Raw genomic sequence first — 16,446 nt, forward strand, 5'->3', positions numbered from 1 at the left:
ATTCTATTATGTTGGTATTCGGTTCTGTTTAGCTCATGTTAGGTTAGCTTACCAACGAATGCGGATCCTTTGTATAAAGCCCACGCCACTAATGCAAAAATGTGAAATTTGGGAAAATCAACCCCCGCCACGTGTCAAATAACAAATTAGTAGTTATCCAGTTGTGGTTAGGAATGATTTGATTTTCGAGCGCAATCTGCATTCCTAACCCAAACCCTAACTGAATAAATACTAATTTCTTATTTTAAGCGCCGCGGGTGTTTTTTAAATGGGACTTCGTACAAAAGATTCGTTAATTTTACACCCGCGTTGCATAAGGTGTGGAATAATGAATCAGGGCGTGTTAAATGGTAACTTAGTCCATAATGCGTTTATGTAAAGACAGTTACAGTTCCTGACAATGACAGGATTGCTCCATAACTAATTTTTTAATCTGTTTTTTTTTGTTCATGTCTACTGCTAGAATAGGTGAGTTTTTTGCTCAAAGTTCTAATTTTCCCAACGTAAGATGACAGATCAGAATAAATAGTGAGGCATTAATAGTACGCATTGCCAAATTTATCCAATCTATGACCCATTTATTATTGGACGCTCCAGAAGTGTGTGTACCAATATGGAGGTAACTGATTTTGTTCGCCTACTTTACATCAAGTTGTGTAAAGAGACTGAAACCTATGGGCAGGGGGTATATTCACTGGGCTGACACAGACAGTCCCCGAACACGTGATAAAACTAAAATAAGATGAATCGGAAAAAAAAATTATGGCCTAACCCGGAACACACACTACGGGAATACCCACTATTGGGCATTAGACGTATATATACTGGAACAAGTTATATTATTGTCCCGCCTTATAGCCAATCCCAAAAAATACGGGAAATCAGTGGGACCATATCAGGATACTACCAGCGATGTATTGTATTTGCTTCCGCGGTTGCAAATATAAATCATATCAGCATTACTGTGCGCCAAATTAGTCCAACGCTTCCACAAATTATGCGCATTTCCTGATAATGAACGTGCCATGGACAGGCGACATTTGAAAATGTCTACTACCTGATATTGCATTGCCACTAATTTTATGACATATTTTCTTTTTGATTGTTTTTATATTTGTTCACGTTGGGGTAGGTTAGAATATGGGCCGATACCATATCAGAAAATTAGCGGTGGGGTCATAACAATACTTTCCTCGCGAGATATGTACAGAATTATATTTAGATTGAGTTAGGTAATCTAAACTGTTACTAATTGTTATATGATAGCAATACTAATGTGTGATAAATTACCTGAATGCTTCGTTATGAGTTGGAAAAACTTAGCAATGTGTGCGATTCTGATATTTCTCCGTCACCAATGTTCTAACCAGCTTTCATTGGGAGGTTTTGCTCCGCCTTCTAATTTATCAAAACCTAAGATAAAGGAAGAGATTTGGTTTCTGCGAGACTAACTACTCATCCTTCTTCTATGCTTTTGTGCCGGTGGATCCGTATGCATATAATGCAAGGATGCTGTAGCAAGAGTAGAGATAACAATCCCAAGTGATTCAAGAGTCTTGCTGCACACTAACACAAATATATTTCTGTAACGTTTCGTCTGACCAAGGTCAGACTTCTTCAGACATACATAGTTCAACTATCTATAGTTTGTATTTATCGGAATTACGCACGGGCCACACATGGTAACAGATTACATATCTGTTCATAGTTCAACTAACTATAGTTGAACTATGTATGTCTGGAGAAGTCTTAACTTGGTCATACGAAACGTTATAGAAATATATTTGTGTTAGTGTGCAGCAAGACTCTTGAATCATAAATGAAGGGAGATCTACAAATAATTGGTGGGGCGATATCAGGATACTTTTATACGATGTATGTATAGAACAATATACAGTTTGAGTTAGGAAAGCTAATCTGTTACCGATTGTTGACAGAGTCACCAAAGACTAACACACACTTAAGGTTTTGTTAATAGCGACTTAAGAGGATTTCAAGTGGCATGATTTCACAAAGGGTAGAGTATACTTTACAATGCTAAAAATAGTCGGTAAAATTTACGTTTTTAGTGTTGTTATTTGAATTAGAAAATGGGCATCAAATACGTATTGAGTACTGGATGTCGTTAATTAATTAATTATCCAAATGTAATAATAAGTGCAATAGCGGGTTTGCATTCCTATCTTGATTATTATTCACTGATTTCGTTTGTCTGGGTTTATTCTGCCATGCCTATTGTAAAACGAAGAGGCATTTACATACAATTCACATTAATTATACTCATTTTTACTAAATTATAGATAAATAAGGCTTCCATCATGGCTATCCAAGCTTGGGGAAGTTATACTTTGCGATTTAAACTCAATTCTAAGCTTGAACTAGGGATGGAATAACCCATTTTTATCTGATGGATTTTAAATGTTCCAAATCCCCTTAGCAACTTACGTAAGTGCGTATTGACTTTTGGGGTCAGATTGTTTTGTTTTTAGTTTTAGTGTGAGAGATTTAGTAGCAAAATAATTCTCTGTATCAGGAACGTCCAACTCGTTAGCCATGTCCAGTCGATAGTATTTTTTTCATATACCGAAAATACGAAAGTTTACAAACAGTGATTTAAAATAAAAATAATGTATTTGAGCGTGAAGGCAGACGCAATACACCAGAAATGGTTATCGAGAAGCGTCACATATGAGGGAGTTTAACATTGAATTATACAACGATGAAAAAAAAGATGAACGATATTTACTAACCGAAACCGGTCTTTTTAAGTGAGCTTGGACTTAGGTGATCTGGTGTTTCCAGTATCGCTCGTGGTGATGGTATGGAGTCGGCGTTTCAGAAATCAGGATGTACTTTTAAATTTTGATTGTTTTGAATTAATCAGATCCATGAACGTCTATATACCAGGTGGTCGCTAGGTAGGTCAGATGAGATCACGAATAAAATACGGTCATACTTATTACTTTTTCGATAAGTTTTTATTTCAGGTTCTAGTTTTCATTGGGTTGATACCTTTAGGTTATATTTGATTTCTATACATGTTATTACTTATCGATTTTAATCGATAAGTATGTTGATAGGTATTTGTCTGTCTGTCTGTTAGATGCACGCGATTTCTCACGAAAGCGAGATTGAATCTGCTCCAGATTTTGCATGTGCCTTCATCATATCTTGGACCTAAAGCCTATTGGTTTTGGGCGAATTATGTCGTATAATTAGCGAGTTATTGACTAATTAGTGATTGAACACAAGGTGTCAGTATGGAGTAAGAGCGCTGTTTTGGGGTATCCCCTAACTTTCAATCGATAAGTCTTCGGTCTCTGACCGATATTCTCGTTTCTTTTTCGATAAGTTTTTATTTTGTTTCAGGTTCTAGTTTTCTTTAGGTTGTTACCTTTAGGTTATATTTGATTTCTATATATGTAATATTAGATATTAATCCCGAAAGTGTGGAGCTGTCATTGCCCGAAGGAGAGCAATCAATTATGTAATAATTAATCGTATTATATCGTTATAAACGTTTTCAATAATTTCTACTGTATTGGGTTCGGGAGGAGGGCGGAACTTGTTCGTTCGTGAGTAGATAGATATAAACCAATTCTAATTAAAAATTAGAGTTTTAATTGAATCGTGACATTTCGCTACACCCAAAGAGTAGGCTTCTTCTATTGGTCGGCTACTTATTAACGTGAAGTCCGTGATCAAAGGCTCAATCGAAAGCGACAAAATTTTACGTCGCCCTATAGGAAGATTCATTTTTATTGTACGTATATCAGTAGATAGCGATTGACACCTGACTTGAAACAATTCTTGTCTGGGGGAAACGGATTTTAAAACGTGAATTCCAAAAAACGAAAGTTTTATCATTTTTCTTATAGTCTAAGACCACTTTTCGAAATGCTCAGATTTTTTCATTATCAACACAAACATTTTAAGACAGAAATTGATAGAAGTGCAGGACAGAAACCTTGTAACACCCTGAGAGCACTTCCCGTAGTAGTCGGTTTCTTAATATCAAGTCAATGATCAGAGAAGCTTAATCAACGCAACAGATGTCTAAGTGTCCTTGAGACATTGACTTTCAAGTTCGGGATTTATTTTTCGCAGTCAGAGTGAAAATTGCGCGTATCATTAACTAATTACCCCTTCATGAAAAACGAACAATAACAGAATTTGTATGCATTGTGGAGATAATCGATAGTTTCGAAATAGGAATATAGAGAGAACAAGCAAACAGGAGCGTAGCCAGGAATCTGCAAAAGAGAGGGGGGGGGGGGAATTTGTAGGTTAGACCGTGGCAGCAGGTCGGAAACGTGCGTTTTTACTAGTCTACGTCTCAATCTATGAAAAATTGCTATTTATGATACAGAAAAATGCTTTTTCCTACACAAGAAATATGGAATTCCGTGGGCAGGACAGACACAATGTTAAACCCTAAGAGCCTTCCCGTAATGGTAGGTTTTTTAATATCAAGTCAATGATCAGATAACCTAAATAAAAAATGACAAAATCTCACATCAAGGCAACAGATGTAGAAGAGCCCTTGATAGTATACAAGAACATAGATTGAACTTCAAGGTCGGAACTTTATTGTCTTCTAATGGCGAAGGTAGTTAATGAAATTACGTCATGGTACTTGAAAAATGAACTCATCGATAAGATACTGAGATCTTCAGCGAATTGTGTACCAGGTTAGGTTTAGGGCATAAGTTTATTCCTATTTTCCCTATTTTAGTTATATTACGAGTTCGGAGACTATCTGTGTTAGCCAAATGAATATACCCTCTGCCAATAGGTTTTAGTTCTTTTACACATCTTGATTTAAAAATAGGCGAACAAAATTATTTACCTCCATATTGGTACACACACTTCTGGAGGGCCCGTGGTCCAGTTATTGAATCTTTTGTGCAAAGCTCCCGTCACTGATGCAAAAATGTGAGATTAAAGAATAACACCCGCGCCACGTTTAAACCTAATTAGTGATTATCTACTTAAGGTTAGATTTAGGAAGGTTTTGAATTTCCAACGCAATTGGCATTGCTAGCTCTAACTGGATAATTAGGCTACTATTTTTCTTATTTTGAGAGTTGACATGGTATCTTTATCGTGACCTTGTACAAAAGATCCCAATTAATAACTGTCCTTTTCTTTTCTTTTTCGGGTAAAAAAAGGTTAGACGCATTCAAAAATGAAGGATAATCAAATCTGAGCAAATTTACTGGAAACCACTCAAATGCCAAGAGCGAATGTAACAAGTCTAATACCGCTCGTCATTTACGGACACGTATTGCACCGCCATAAACCCATATATTTTTAGTAACCCATGTCATATCAGTGGTACCTCGTAACATTCCCCATATGCCATATAGCATTCACATAACCACTGTCTCCCAATCAATATGGCGTCAGCAGCCCTGCCAGCAACTTCCGGGTTACTTCCTGGTTCAAGGTCATGATATCTCGAAACTTTTTCGGATAAGAGTTTCCTCAATTTTTATCAGACATCCCTGCCAGCAACTTCTGGGTTACTTCCTGGTTCAGGTCATGATATCTCGAAACTTTTTCGAATAAGAGTCCCCTCTTAAAATATGACGAACAACGATCTCTCGAGTGAAAAACGGGGCGAGCGTACTTTTAACTCTTAGCGTATTGCGATGACGTTTCATAAATATTTTCTATGAAATTGGCTTCTTTTTCACAGTTCCTTCATATAGACCAGGGGTCCCCAAACCAGGGGTCGCGACCCCAAATTGGGTGGGAGTGATAAGTAGGTTGGGGTCGCAAACAGATCATGGGGTCGGTGAGTTATGGTCGAGGATGGATGTACAAAACATCTAATATTTGACAAACCATTTTAATTTAGCAGTTTGCACCATGGCTTACTGTAAAACAGGCCCATAGGCATTGCTCTATACTTATGCTATAGAAAATGTAGGTGATTATTGTGACATCACCGTTTGGTTCTGTCTTACTTTACTTAATACCACCACATGACCAATCTCGAAAGCCCAGGTAAAGAAGCTCTAAAGTTCCATGAATATATATGACCTGGGGTCGCACTGAACACTTGAAAGTTGTCTTTGGGGTCGTCCTGAAGAAAGCTTGGGAACCCCTGATATAGACTTACAATAGGCAACAAATATAGCATTATGTTTCATTCTAGCTCTTGGTATTTCTGTCGCAGCCCGTGATATTCTACACACACGAAGTTCGGAGCGAGGGCGCGTGTTGTTGTTTTGAACAAATTCGTTTCTCGCGTGTTTGGAAAATTCGTCGTAGGAAATCTCGCCGCGGGAAATTTCGGCGCACAGGAAAAATCGCAAAAGCATTTTGCTGTAAAACAAGTATTTGAGATTAAAACAGTTAGTTTAATAGGGTTGGGGTATGCTCTTAAAAAAGGGATCTTTTTCAAATAATGCCATTTTTCTTATGGCGATTTTTTCTATGCGGCGAAATTTCCGACGGCGAGATTCCTTGCGGCGAATTTTCCTACATCCGTTTCTCGAGCGTGTCTACAACTGTTAGCGTAATGTGGTAATCTTTTGTAAATTATTGGACACGTTTAGTGGCCATAACGATCGTTTCAAAATTTTGTTGTTATTGTTATTATTGTTATTTGTCTCCGTCTCCATTTTTAAAAAATCGCTTTTCTCTTCGAATACTGGACCAATTGCTTTGATATTTTCAGTGGTTAAAGATAAAATTTTTCTCCAGAAGGCTATTACTTTTTTTTTCGCTATGACGTCATCAAAATTATTGCCACTGGGTGGCGCTACGTGTCCATATATTTGAGCATAGCTCTCTTGTTCACTATATAATTCTATTTATTACTTTCAGTTCCTTCATATAGGCTACAATAGGTAGCATTATAACTCATATTATCATAAATCTACAACTAATGGATATAGCATTCACATAACCACTGCCCTCCAATCAACATGGCGTCTGCAACCCTGCCAGCAACTTCCGGGTCACTTCCTGGTTCGAGGTCAAGTACTAGGTCACGGCACAGGCGCAGTGCAACACTGCCTACTCGACTGCCTTCTATAGTTCCAAAGTCAACGTTGGTAGCTCCGAAGCTGCACGATATCGAGCCGACTAAAAGGTAAGAAATGCGTAAATATCACAAGCATTTCATAGTAATTCCATTTTTCTGTTAAAATAATACGAAACCATAATGTAATAGTCTCGTGCGAATTTTTAATTGGTTTTCCACGACTTCTCTCCAAACGAAGCTCGGCACGGACGCCATTTAATGTCTAATGAGCTACTTTTTGGAGATGACCAAAATTTTTCAGGGTCGCCATTTCGGTACTCCCGTAGCAGGTGATCCAAGATGGCGGACACCGGAACGTAGTATGTGTACCAGATTCCAATTTTCCGCATTTTAGTTTTATTACGAGTTCGGGACTAGCCTAAAATAATGGCCTAACCCTAACCTGATCTGGTCGTATCACTCCTTCCTGCTGTCTATACCAAATTGATTTACTTAATATTATTTTTTTTTTATTATTACGATGACTGTTATTAAATATTGGTTGACGAAAAAATAAATTTCTCTTTCTCTATCTGCACAGGATTGATGTTCTCCATCCTCCCACAGTTCCAAGACGTACAGTATTTCTTGAAACATTCGACTCCCATGACCACATGAGACAGCGATGCCAGTTAATGCAACGACAACAATGGTACAGATATCACGGCGAATGGCAGAAACCATTATATGGAACGCCGGCTGTTCGAGAATCTTATAGGTATAGAAAATGTTACAAATTAGGTAGGAAGTGTGGCAGACCCTTTTATTCATTCCGGCCCGCCTGATGCTGTCTGCCTGCTTTTAGCCAATTATGCATGCCCTACATAGTTGTTGGTATTTCAAAGCTGTATGGTGCAATAGGCTTGTTAGATTATGATCGTAATTTTAAGTTTCAATTTAGTGTCGACAAAGTTTTTTTAACGTCCCCATAACGCTCTCTCAACGTTCTTTTTGTTCTTAGCTTATGCATTCTTGCCAATCTGTTCATAAATGTAAATTTTTACCATTTATTTTAACCTTTTGTAAATTGACTTAATACGACGATTACCCGTGTATTTTTCTCTGATAAGAGCAGTCACTGATACTTAACAATATCTTGGAGTATCTTTATTATTATCAGAAAATATCTATGGACTCCGTTTTCGTCAGAAAAAAAAAATGTCAAAATGCTTTTATCAATCTCTACAAAACACATAAATACTTTGAAATCAGGGTATTAATTAAATCCCGGAAAGATAATACACTTATCATCGTGTAATGGCCACTCCCTTCACAAACCTTTCTGAAGCCCAGCAAAAGTCATAATTTTACTTGAATGCTCAATATTAATATAGGTTCGGGTTCGCGCTCGTTTATTTCAGCAGCAGAAAAACAACAGAATTTTAAAATTGCAAAAAGATTTTGAAATAAATCTCATGTCATGTGATACTTTTGAATTATTAAATTAGTTTGTTATTGGTCATTTCCTTTTAAAGTAATTGGCCGCTGACCCGGAGACTGTCACTATCATTCGCGATTGCAATGAATTTTTGACGTTATTTCTTATGTGTATATTTACATTTTTTAATGTCGTTATACACTTTTGCCTCTTTTGCTGGTGCTTCCTATAGTATGTGTGCCAGGTTAGGGTTGGGTCATAAGTTTAAGCCGATTCTCTTTATTTTAATTCTATTACGAGTTCGGGGACTGTCTGTGTTAGCCAAGTGAATAATATCCCCTTGACATAGGTTTCAGTATCTTCACACACCTTGATGTTAAGTAACCGAACAAAATTTGTTACCTCCATATTGGTAGACATACTCTCTTTTTCTTTTACGATAAAAATTAATATCTGAATCTGTCATAATAATTTCAGGTCAGATATAAGGAGTGTGCTGAAGACACAAATGGAAGATCGACAAACTAGAAGAAAAAGGGATTGGGATAACGCCTTGTATGAAAGTATACAGGTGGGCATCTACCTATAACTATGTATATCTTTGCATATAAGCTGACCCTTTATAACGCAACTAAACGATAAATTTATAACAAAAAAACGCAAAAAGCCGACCTTATACAAATCGTAACACGCCGTAAGCACCTATAACAAAAAATGGCTACAGAAGAGAATTAATGAAAATGACAAGCATTATTGGTATGTTATGTGTAGTGGAACCATACGAGGAAAACTCATTTAGACTGTTTTCTAGGCTTTTATTAACTTAAAGATTACTACTATACTAAAACAAGAAAAAGAACAAGTTACAAGATGTAGCAACCTTGACGCACGCTATCCAAATAAAACCCAACTTTGCCACGCGACTATTAACATTTCAGATTGCTCGGCGATGGTGCCACGTTGGCCACATTAGGTGGCGCTAATTCAATTTCATCACATTATGCGCCGACCCCTTAGTTTGGTAACTCTTTTAAACCTTTTTGGAAAGAATTTTAAACTCAGCTCAAGTGCGAGAATATATAGTTAGTAATAGAGGCCGATTCACAGATTTTTTCTTATCTTACCTCATTGGCTGCTCGACCCAGAGTCGTTCTCAAAGCGGAAGGGTCGAAGCAAATCTTAAAAACTTTCAGTTTTGTCATACATTATCGTATTTTACGGACCACAATGAGCACCGGGTTATAAGGTACACGGTTAAATAATCGCTTTTTGTCCTTACATAAGTTGTATCGGACTATAACCTGGTACTGGTAACTTGGTTTGAGTGTTGGCAATAGAGCACTACCTGATCCATACATCAGCCGAACCGTGTTGTAAGACACACGATCGAGTTTTGAAAATTTAAAAAGAATTTAAAGTGCACCTTATGGTATTCGTACCAAGATGACGCACAACCTGAACAACCCTGACCTGGTACACATACTATGTTTAGGTTGTGCGCCATCTAGGCACTAATACTTTGGAAGCACCCTTATGGTCCGTATAATAGGGTAGTTTGGTTTATTACCTTTCCCCATCCCTGAAATAGCCGAGGCACGGTTACGTCTTCCTTTACTATATATATTCGATCATTCGATGAACACTTTACTAGTTTCTATTCTATTTCTACCAAAACCTAAATCGGTGAACAGGCGAGAGGCAGTGTTTGGCCGCCATATGATTATGCCGTCTTATTGAATATCATTCATTTTACGCAAAGTAAATTTGAAAATCGTATTCCGGTGTCGCTGAATTAATTTTTGAACAATCAACAAATAAAAAGCAAATTCTAGGGTGCTTCCGGACTATTCGTACCAAGATGGCGCACAACCTGAAAATAGTATGTATGTGCGTCATCTTAGGATGAATACTTCCGGAGCGCCAATTCTGAGGCGCTTACCACTCCATGGCAGCTCCTGCCACGAACGAACCGAGGCAGCTCTTGCCATGGCTTTATAGCGCTATTCAGTATTCAGAAATCAGTATTAACGGTATATTCACAAATAAATGTACCCGATTTCAATTAATCATGCGGAATATATCTACTCAAACCCTAAACCTAACTCTAAATCTATCAAAACTGTATCCATAAGAAAAACGTCCCAACTCACCTAATATTTATCACCATAAGGGACAGCCCTGTCTTTACGGCCCACCTGCCGTGGTTACGGCAGCAAAATTTTACCTGCCATTGGTAACGGCAGTTCTTCGTTGGTTTGTGGCAGCTAATAAGTCAGTCGCCATAGGTTTGGCCGTAGCGGTCATGGTATGGAAATACCGCCATGGTTTTGCGGCATCTGCAGACGCCACGGAATACTTAAAACTGCACTTGCCAATTCTTGTACTAGCCCCTGTTTAAGTCCGCATTGTTTACACTATAGATATTGTTCCAATCTGTTTCCAGTAATTTCTAGAACACTAGCTTCTTACGTTTGAGTGGCTTCTTGAGTCTGGTTCGGAGTGATAGAGTGTGATAAAAAAAAAACTCTTTTTTTTTTCAGGCGACAAATCGGGACAGAATGGAGGCAGAAATGGACATGGAGAAACGAAGAAATAAAATGAGACATTTAAATACTTTTACGCGGGAAAATAAAAGAGTGAGTTGTTTGTATTTTGATATGAATTGAGAGTTACTTCTGGAAAGGATATCATTTTTGTAAGGGCTGTAAACTTTTGCCTGGAACTTATGAAGTATTTCACAATGGCTGAAGTGGCGGGTATAAAGTATGTGGCTGGGGTTGTAAGCTTGCCACGTAGTTGCGTTCGGCGCTCTAATCAAACTAAATATTAGGTGAAATGAAATTGAATTTTGGGTACCTATAGTTTAGCGACTTTACGCCGAAAACGCGAGAAAAGTATGCAATTTTTTCAAGCAAAGTTTAACGTATACATGTAAGAGAGAAGCTTTTTTTGTTTCTTACCCTCTACTATTGTCTAGTTCAGTGGTTCTCACGTGGATGGAAAGTAAACATCCAAAATAAAGAAATGTCCAAAATAAGGCAGGCAAAATCTAATCTAACAAAGATTTTCATTCCTAATTAGCTTCACGTTCCTTCAAAAAATTGTCTACATCGCCTTCATGGAGCAAGCCCCTCCGTTTCAGTTGTTAGGATTAAAATATAAACCAATCTAAACCGATTTTAAACTAATTATCAACTTATTCTCAGATTATGGAAGAAAAATGGCAAGAACGAACCAGACTTCGAACAGTTGAGAATAAGAAAGATCTCGAACAATTGCAATACAATCCTATAAATTGGAGCCACACACTCAAATAAGCTACCATTTATGGTGGTCGGATTCATGCGCACGTTTGGACAATTTGAACAAAATCCCCACCGCCAAAGCGTATTCGTTAAAATGCCCGCACACATACATATAAACAAATTTAGTTAAAATGTTCACACGCTACCACACATACACATTAGTTAATATTTATGGCTGATAACTATTGGTGGATATAAGTTCTGATAACTAGAAACATATTTTTGGCCGCTGCATGTTTATAGACACACCCAAAAAAAGTTATATTTTGTGGTTATATACAGCAGGGTGTCCATAAAGTTCCTTTACAATTTCAAATTTATTATGAAGTCAGTTCTCTCAGTATCTTAAACCAGTTTTTTTAAATGTCCAAGTATTTTTACTTCATCTAATACATCTGTGAGGGCCAAAACAATATATGGTATCGATAAATTCTTTTTGCAATTTAAAAAAGTAAAGACTTTATGGATACCATATATTTCGACAATTCAAGTTGTGACTAGAAACTGATCAATTACTCGGAATTAGCTACCCATATAGCTGGAAAAGCTTTGGTGAAGAATTACAAAATTCTACTATTCAGTTAATTTGCAATTTTTTTCATTTCCCAAAGAAAGCACTAAAGAACACACGCTGGAAATAGCCTGCTACGGGAACATTGCCCGCAACACTACCATTCTTTCCATTGTTGTAAAACGATCTGTATGTAGCTTTATAAATGCCAGCACACAGAATATACCTTGGTAATTAATTGATATTCCGTTTTACTTTACGTTTTTTATATGCCAGTATAAATATTGTGGTATAATGATACTAAAAAATTTAAATCCCCCAAAATACTTGCCTCTCAAGCCCTCGTGAAAATTTCCTATATGGAATATTTACTGAATTTAACCCTTACCTATAGCACTATCAAGAGTCCCTGCATTAATAATTTCTATAATGCCAATTTTTTGTCTCGCTGGCGGTTAATCACGAGTGTTCGAGTCATGCTGTTCAGATGACTCGAATTCAACTCGAGTCGAGTCAAAGATTCAAGCAACCACTGGTGATAAATAATCGAAAAGTCCATTTTTGACCATTTTCTGCCAATAATTTATAACTGTGCTTTTTTTACCAAAATTAGACAATTTTTTTAATCTTTGCATCACTGTTGAATTTTTTACTATAATAAAATAGATAAAAATAATGAATTGAAAATTTGAAATTATGTCTGTCTTTAGGTCTATTGAGGTTTGTGTTGTTTTTAAGGGTAAAATTGGGAAAGCGAATTGTCGAAGCAATAGTTTCCCTTGAATGAGGAATGCCCAGTAAGCGCGTAAGTCGTCGACTTGTGTTTATTATGTCTCGCACTTTGTACCTACCTCCCGTCGCTACTACCGATTGAATGGTTTAGTGCAGGGCTACTCAACTGGCGGATCGCGGTCCGAATCCTGACCTTTCGGGTATTCGATTCGGACCTCACCTAATTCTTTATTTTGGATTATTAGCCCCACTTTTGAAGTTTCCTTTTATAAAATCACTTTTATAGATTTAATTATATATAGAAAACACTATAACGCCATAATAAACAATCTTGATTATCTAATAATCATTAGTCGACCGAGGAAGCGCGTGTTTAATGATGTCGAAATATAATTTCTGGAAAGACCGGACCCAATATTTTTAAAGTTTCGTATGCGGATCTTTGGTAAAAATAGTTGAGTAGCCCTGGTTAGTGTACCTATCATATCAGTACAGAAACGCTAATCTGTGCCATGAGTTGAATTTACGTTGGATCATCTACTGGCTTATTCCTCTTCTATGATTTTAAACTGACGGATCTGTATGCGTATAATGCAGGGAAGGGCAAATTATGGCCGCGGGTCGGGTCCGGCCAACCGGTGTGTTTCATCAGGCCCACTTGTGTCTGCTACAATTAAGACTAATGTTTTTATAGAAATCCGCTGACAATTACGTTAATAATGACCCTGATGGTCACATTGTGTTTATTATTATTATATAAACGTTAGCCTGGCTCATAGTTTACAATATTGAGCCGCTAATCACAACCAGCTTTTTATATGGCATTCTATCAGCCCTCTTCAAGGAAGGCTATTTAAATTATAATTGTGAACTATATGCGTCCGTATTCCTAATCCGATTTTTATATTTATTAGACCGCCATGGGAAAGGCCTTTAAAATAGTGGGGCCATATATCTGTCCTAACGGTGCACAACCTGCGCCGTTGTGAAAAAATAATGCCGCCGTCCACACACAAAATTCTACGAAAAAAAAGGAAAAAAAAAGTTCAAAATATAGGATTTGGCGGCTATGCTTTGCAAACTTTTATAGAATGATTTCATTAAAATATTTGACATTTTATTATACTTTTAAAGACAAGAAAATGGAAGTGACCGCCCCTTCCCCGACTTTCGATTTTTTCAAAATTGTGTAACCATTATCCAACCTGCTGCAAAATATCTGCTCAAGAATAGATTCATGGAAAAGAAAAATCTGTTTAAAATGCGAATATTAAACTTCCAAGTAGTCATACATACTTCATATTGGGCAGACTGCACTTCGCATGGGTAAAATACGCGGTTATGACATCATAAAAGCCAAAAATTCAACCCCCTTGGGGCCGTATTGAACACAAATGAATGCGATGTAGCCGCCAATGGCAAAAAGGTTGTGCACCACTGATTTATCCTTATTCGTAACTCGCTTTTTATATGACAGCCCAACTTCTTCAGAGGGAGCCATTGAAAGGGAGATTGCGCCATACTTCAATTTCTATTCCTAACCCGTTTTTATTCGACAGATCAATAGCCTTAAGAGAAGGTCATTTAAAATTTAAGCGGAGGTTGTGACCATTTATCCATTCCTGTTCTTAACCCGCTGCCTATACGACAACCCAATGCCGATTTAAATGGCGATCGTGAAAAATATATGGCCTTCGGAGAAGGCCATTTAAAATTTAAAAGGATATTGTGACCGTATACTCATCCACATATCAAACTACCATTCTTCCCATTGTTGTAAAACAATCTGTATGTAGCTTTATAAATGCCAGCACACAGAATATACCTTGGTAATTAATTGATATTCCGTTCTACTTTACGTTTTTCATATGCCAGTATAAATATTGTGGTATGAAGATACTAGAAAATTTAACCCCCCAAAATACTTGCCTCTCAAGCCCTCGTGAAAATTTCCTATATGGAATATTTACTAAATTTAACCCTTACCTATAGCACTATCAAGAGTCCCTGCATTAATAATTTCTATAATGCCAATTTTTTGTCTCGCTGGCGGTTAATCACGAGTGTTCGAGTCATGCTGTTCAGATGACTCGAATACAACTCGAGTCGAGTCAAAGACTCAAGCAACCACTGGTGATAACTAATCGAAAAGTCCCTTTTTGACCATTTTCTGCCAATAATTTATAACTGTGCTTTTTTTACCAAAATTAGACAATTTTTCTAATTCTTTGCATCACTGTTGAAATTTTTACTATATATAATAAAATAGATAAAAATAAAGAATTGAAAATTTGAAATTATGTCTGTCTTTAGGTCTATTGAGGTTTGTGTTGTTTTTAAGGGTAAAATTGGGAAAGCGAATTGTCGAAGCAATAGTTTCCCTTGAATGAGGAATGCCCAGTAAGCGCGTAAGTCGTCGACTTGTGTTTATTATGTCTCGCACTTTGTACCTACCGCCCGTCGCTACTACCGATTGAATGGTTTAGTGCAGGGCTACTCAACTGACGGACCGCGGTCCGAATCCGGACCTTTCGGGTATTCGATTCGGACCGCGCCTAATTCTTTATTTTGAATTATTAGTCCCACTTTTGAAGTTTTCTTCCATAAAATCACTTTTATAGATTTGAATACTGTATATATGTAAAGAACTATAACGCCATAATAAACAATCTTAATTAGCTAATTTTCCCTAGCCGACCGAGGAAGCGCGTGTTTAAGGATGCCGAAATATAATTTCTGGAAAGACCGAACCCAATATTTTTGAAGTTTCGTATGCGGCTCTTTGGTAAAAATAGTTGAGAAGCCCTGGTTTAGTGTACCTATTATATCAGTACAGAAACGCTAATCTGTGCCATGAGTTGAATTTCCGTTGGATCATCTACTGGCTTATTCCTCTTCTATGACTTTCAGCTGACGGATCTGTATGCGTATAATGTAGGGAAGGGCAAATTACGGCCGCGGTCGGGTCCAGCCCATCGGAGTGTTTCATCTGGCCCGCTTTTGACCACACTACTATTAAGACTATATCCGTCCTTATTTCCAATCCGATTTTTATATGGCAGTCCATTAGCCCTCTTTGGAGAAAGTCATTCAAAGGGTGATGGAAACCGAATATCCATCCCTATTCATAACCTGTTGTCTATATGGCAGATCAATAGACGCTAAAGGGGACGCCATTCAAATAGTTTTTGGCACCGTATATCCACCCTTATTCCTACCCCGCTTTTTATATGACAGCCAACCTCTCCAGAGAGGGCCATTGAAATGAAGATTGGGGCCATACTGCAATTTCTATTCCTAACCAGTTGTATTCGACAGATCAATAGCTTTAAGAGAAGGTCATTTAAAATTTAAGCGAAGGTTGTGACCATTTATCCATCCCTGTTCTTGACCCGCTGTCTATATGCCAACCCAATGCCGATTTAAATAGCGATTGGAAAAAATATATGGCCCTTCGGAGAAGGCCATTTAAAATTTAAGGATA

General features: G+C 37.4%; 1 protein-coding gene across 1 annotated transcript; it reads left to right on the forward strand.

Annotated features, from left to right (window-relative positions):
* The first annotated feature begins 6,838 nt into the window (after positions 1-6,838).
* Positions 6,839-12,906, forward strand: LOC120339807 (uncharacterized). The gene is made up of 5 exons (XM_039408014.2): positions 6,839-7,105; positions 7,578-7,754; positions 8,892-8,985; positions 10,955-11,050; positions 11,621-12,906. The coding sequence occupies exons 1-5, from the start codon at positions 6,939-6,941 to the stop codon at positions 11,729-11,731; spliced, it is 645 nt and encodes a 214-aa protein (XP_039263948.1). The 5' UTR covers positions 6,839-6,938; the 3' UTR covers positions 11,732-12,906.
* The last annotated feature ends 3,540 nt before the right edge of the window (positions 12,907-16,446 follow it).

Source organism: Styela clava, chromosome 9 (genome assembly GCF_964204865.1).
Source record: "Styela clava chromosome 9, kaStyClav1.hap1.2, whole genome shotgun sequence".
Lineage (NCBI taxonomy): Eukaryota > Metazoa > Chordata > Ascidiacea > Stolidobranchia > Styelidae > Styela > Styela clava.

Bases quoted from the DNA above. Each gene is read 5' to 3' on its own strand.
- LOC120339807 (XM_039408014.2), top strand. From the start codon at position 6,939: ATGGCGTCTGCAACCCTGCCAGCAACTTCCGGGTCACTTCCTGGTTCG. The intron at 7,106-7,577 runs GTAAGAAATGCG...CTATCTGCACAG, and splicing joins GATATCGAGCCGACTAAAAG to GATTGATGTTCTCCATCCTC. The intron at 8,986-10,954 runs GTGGGCATCTAC...TTTTTTTTTCAG, and splicing joins CCTTGTATGAAAGTATACAG to GCGACAAATCGGGACAGAAT.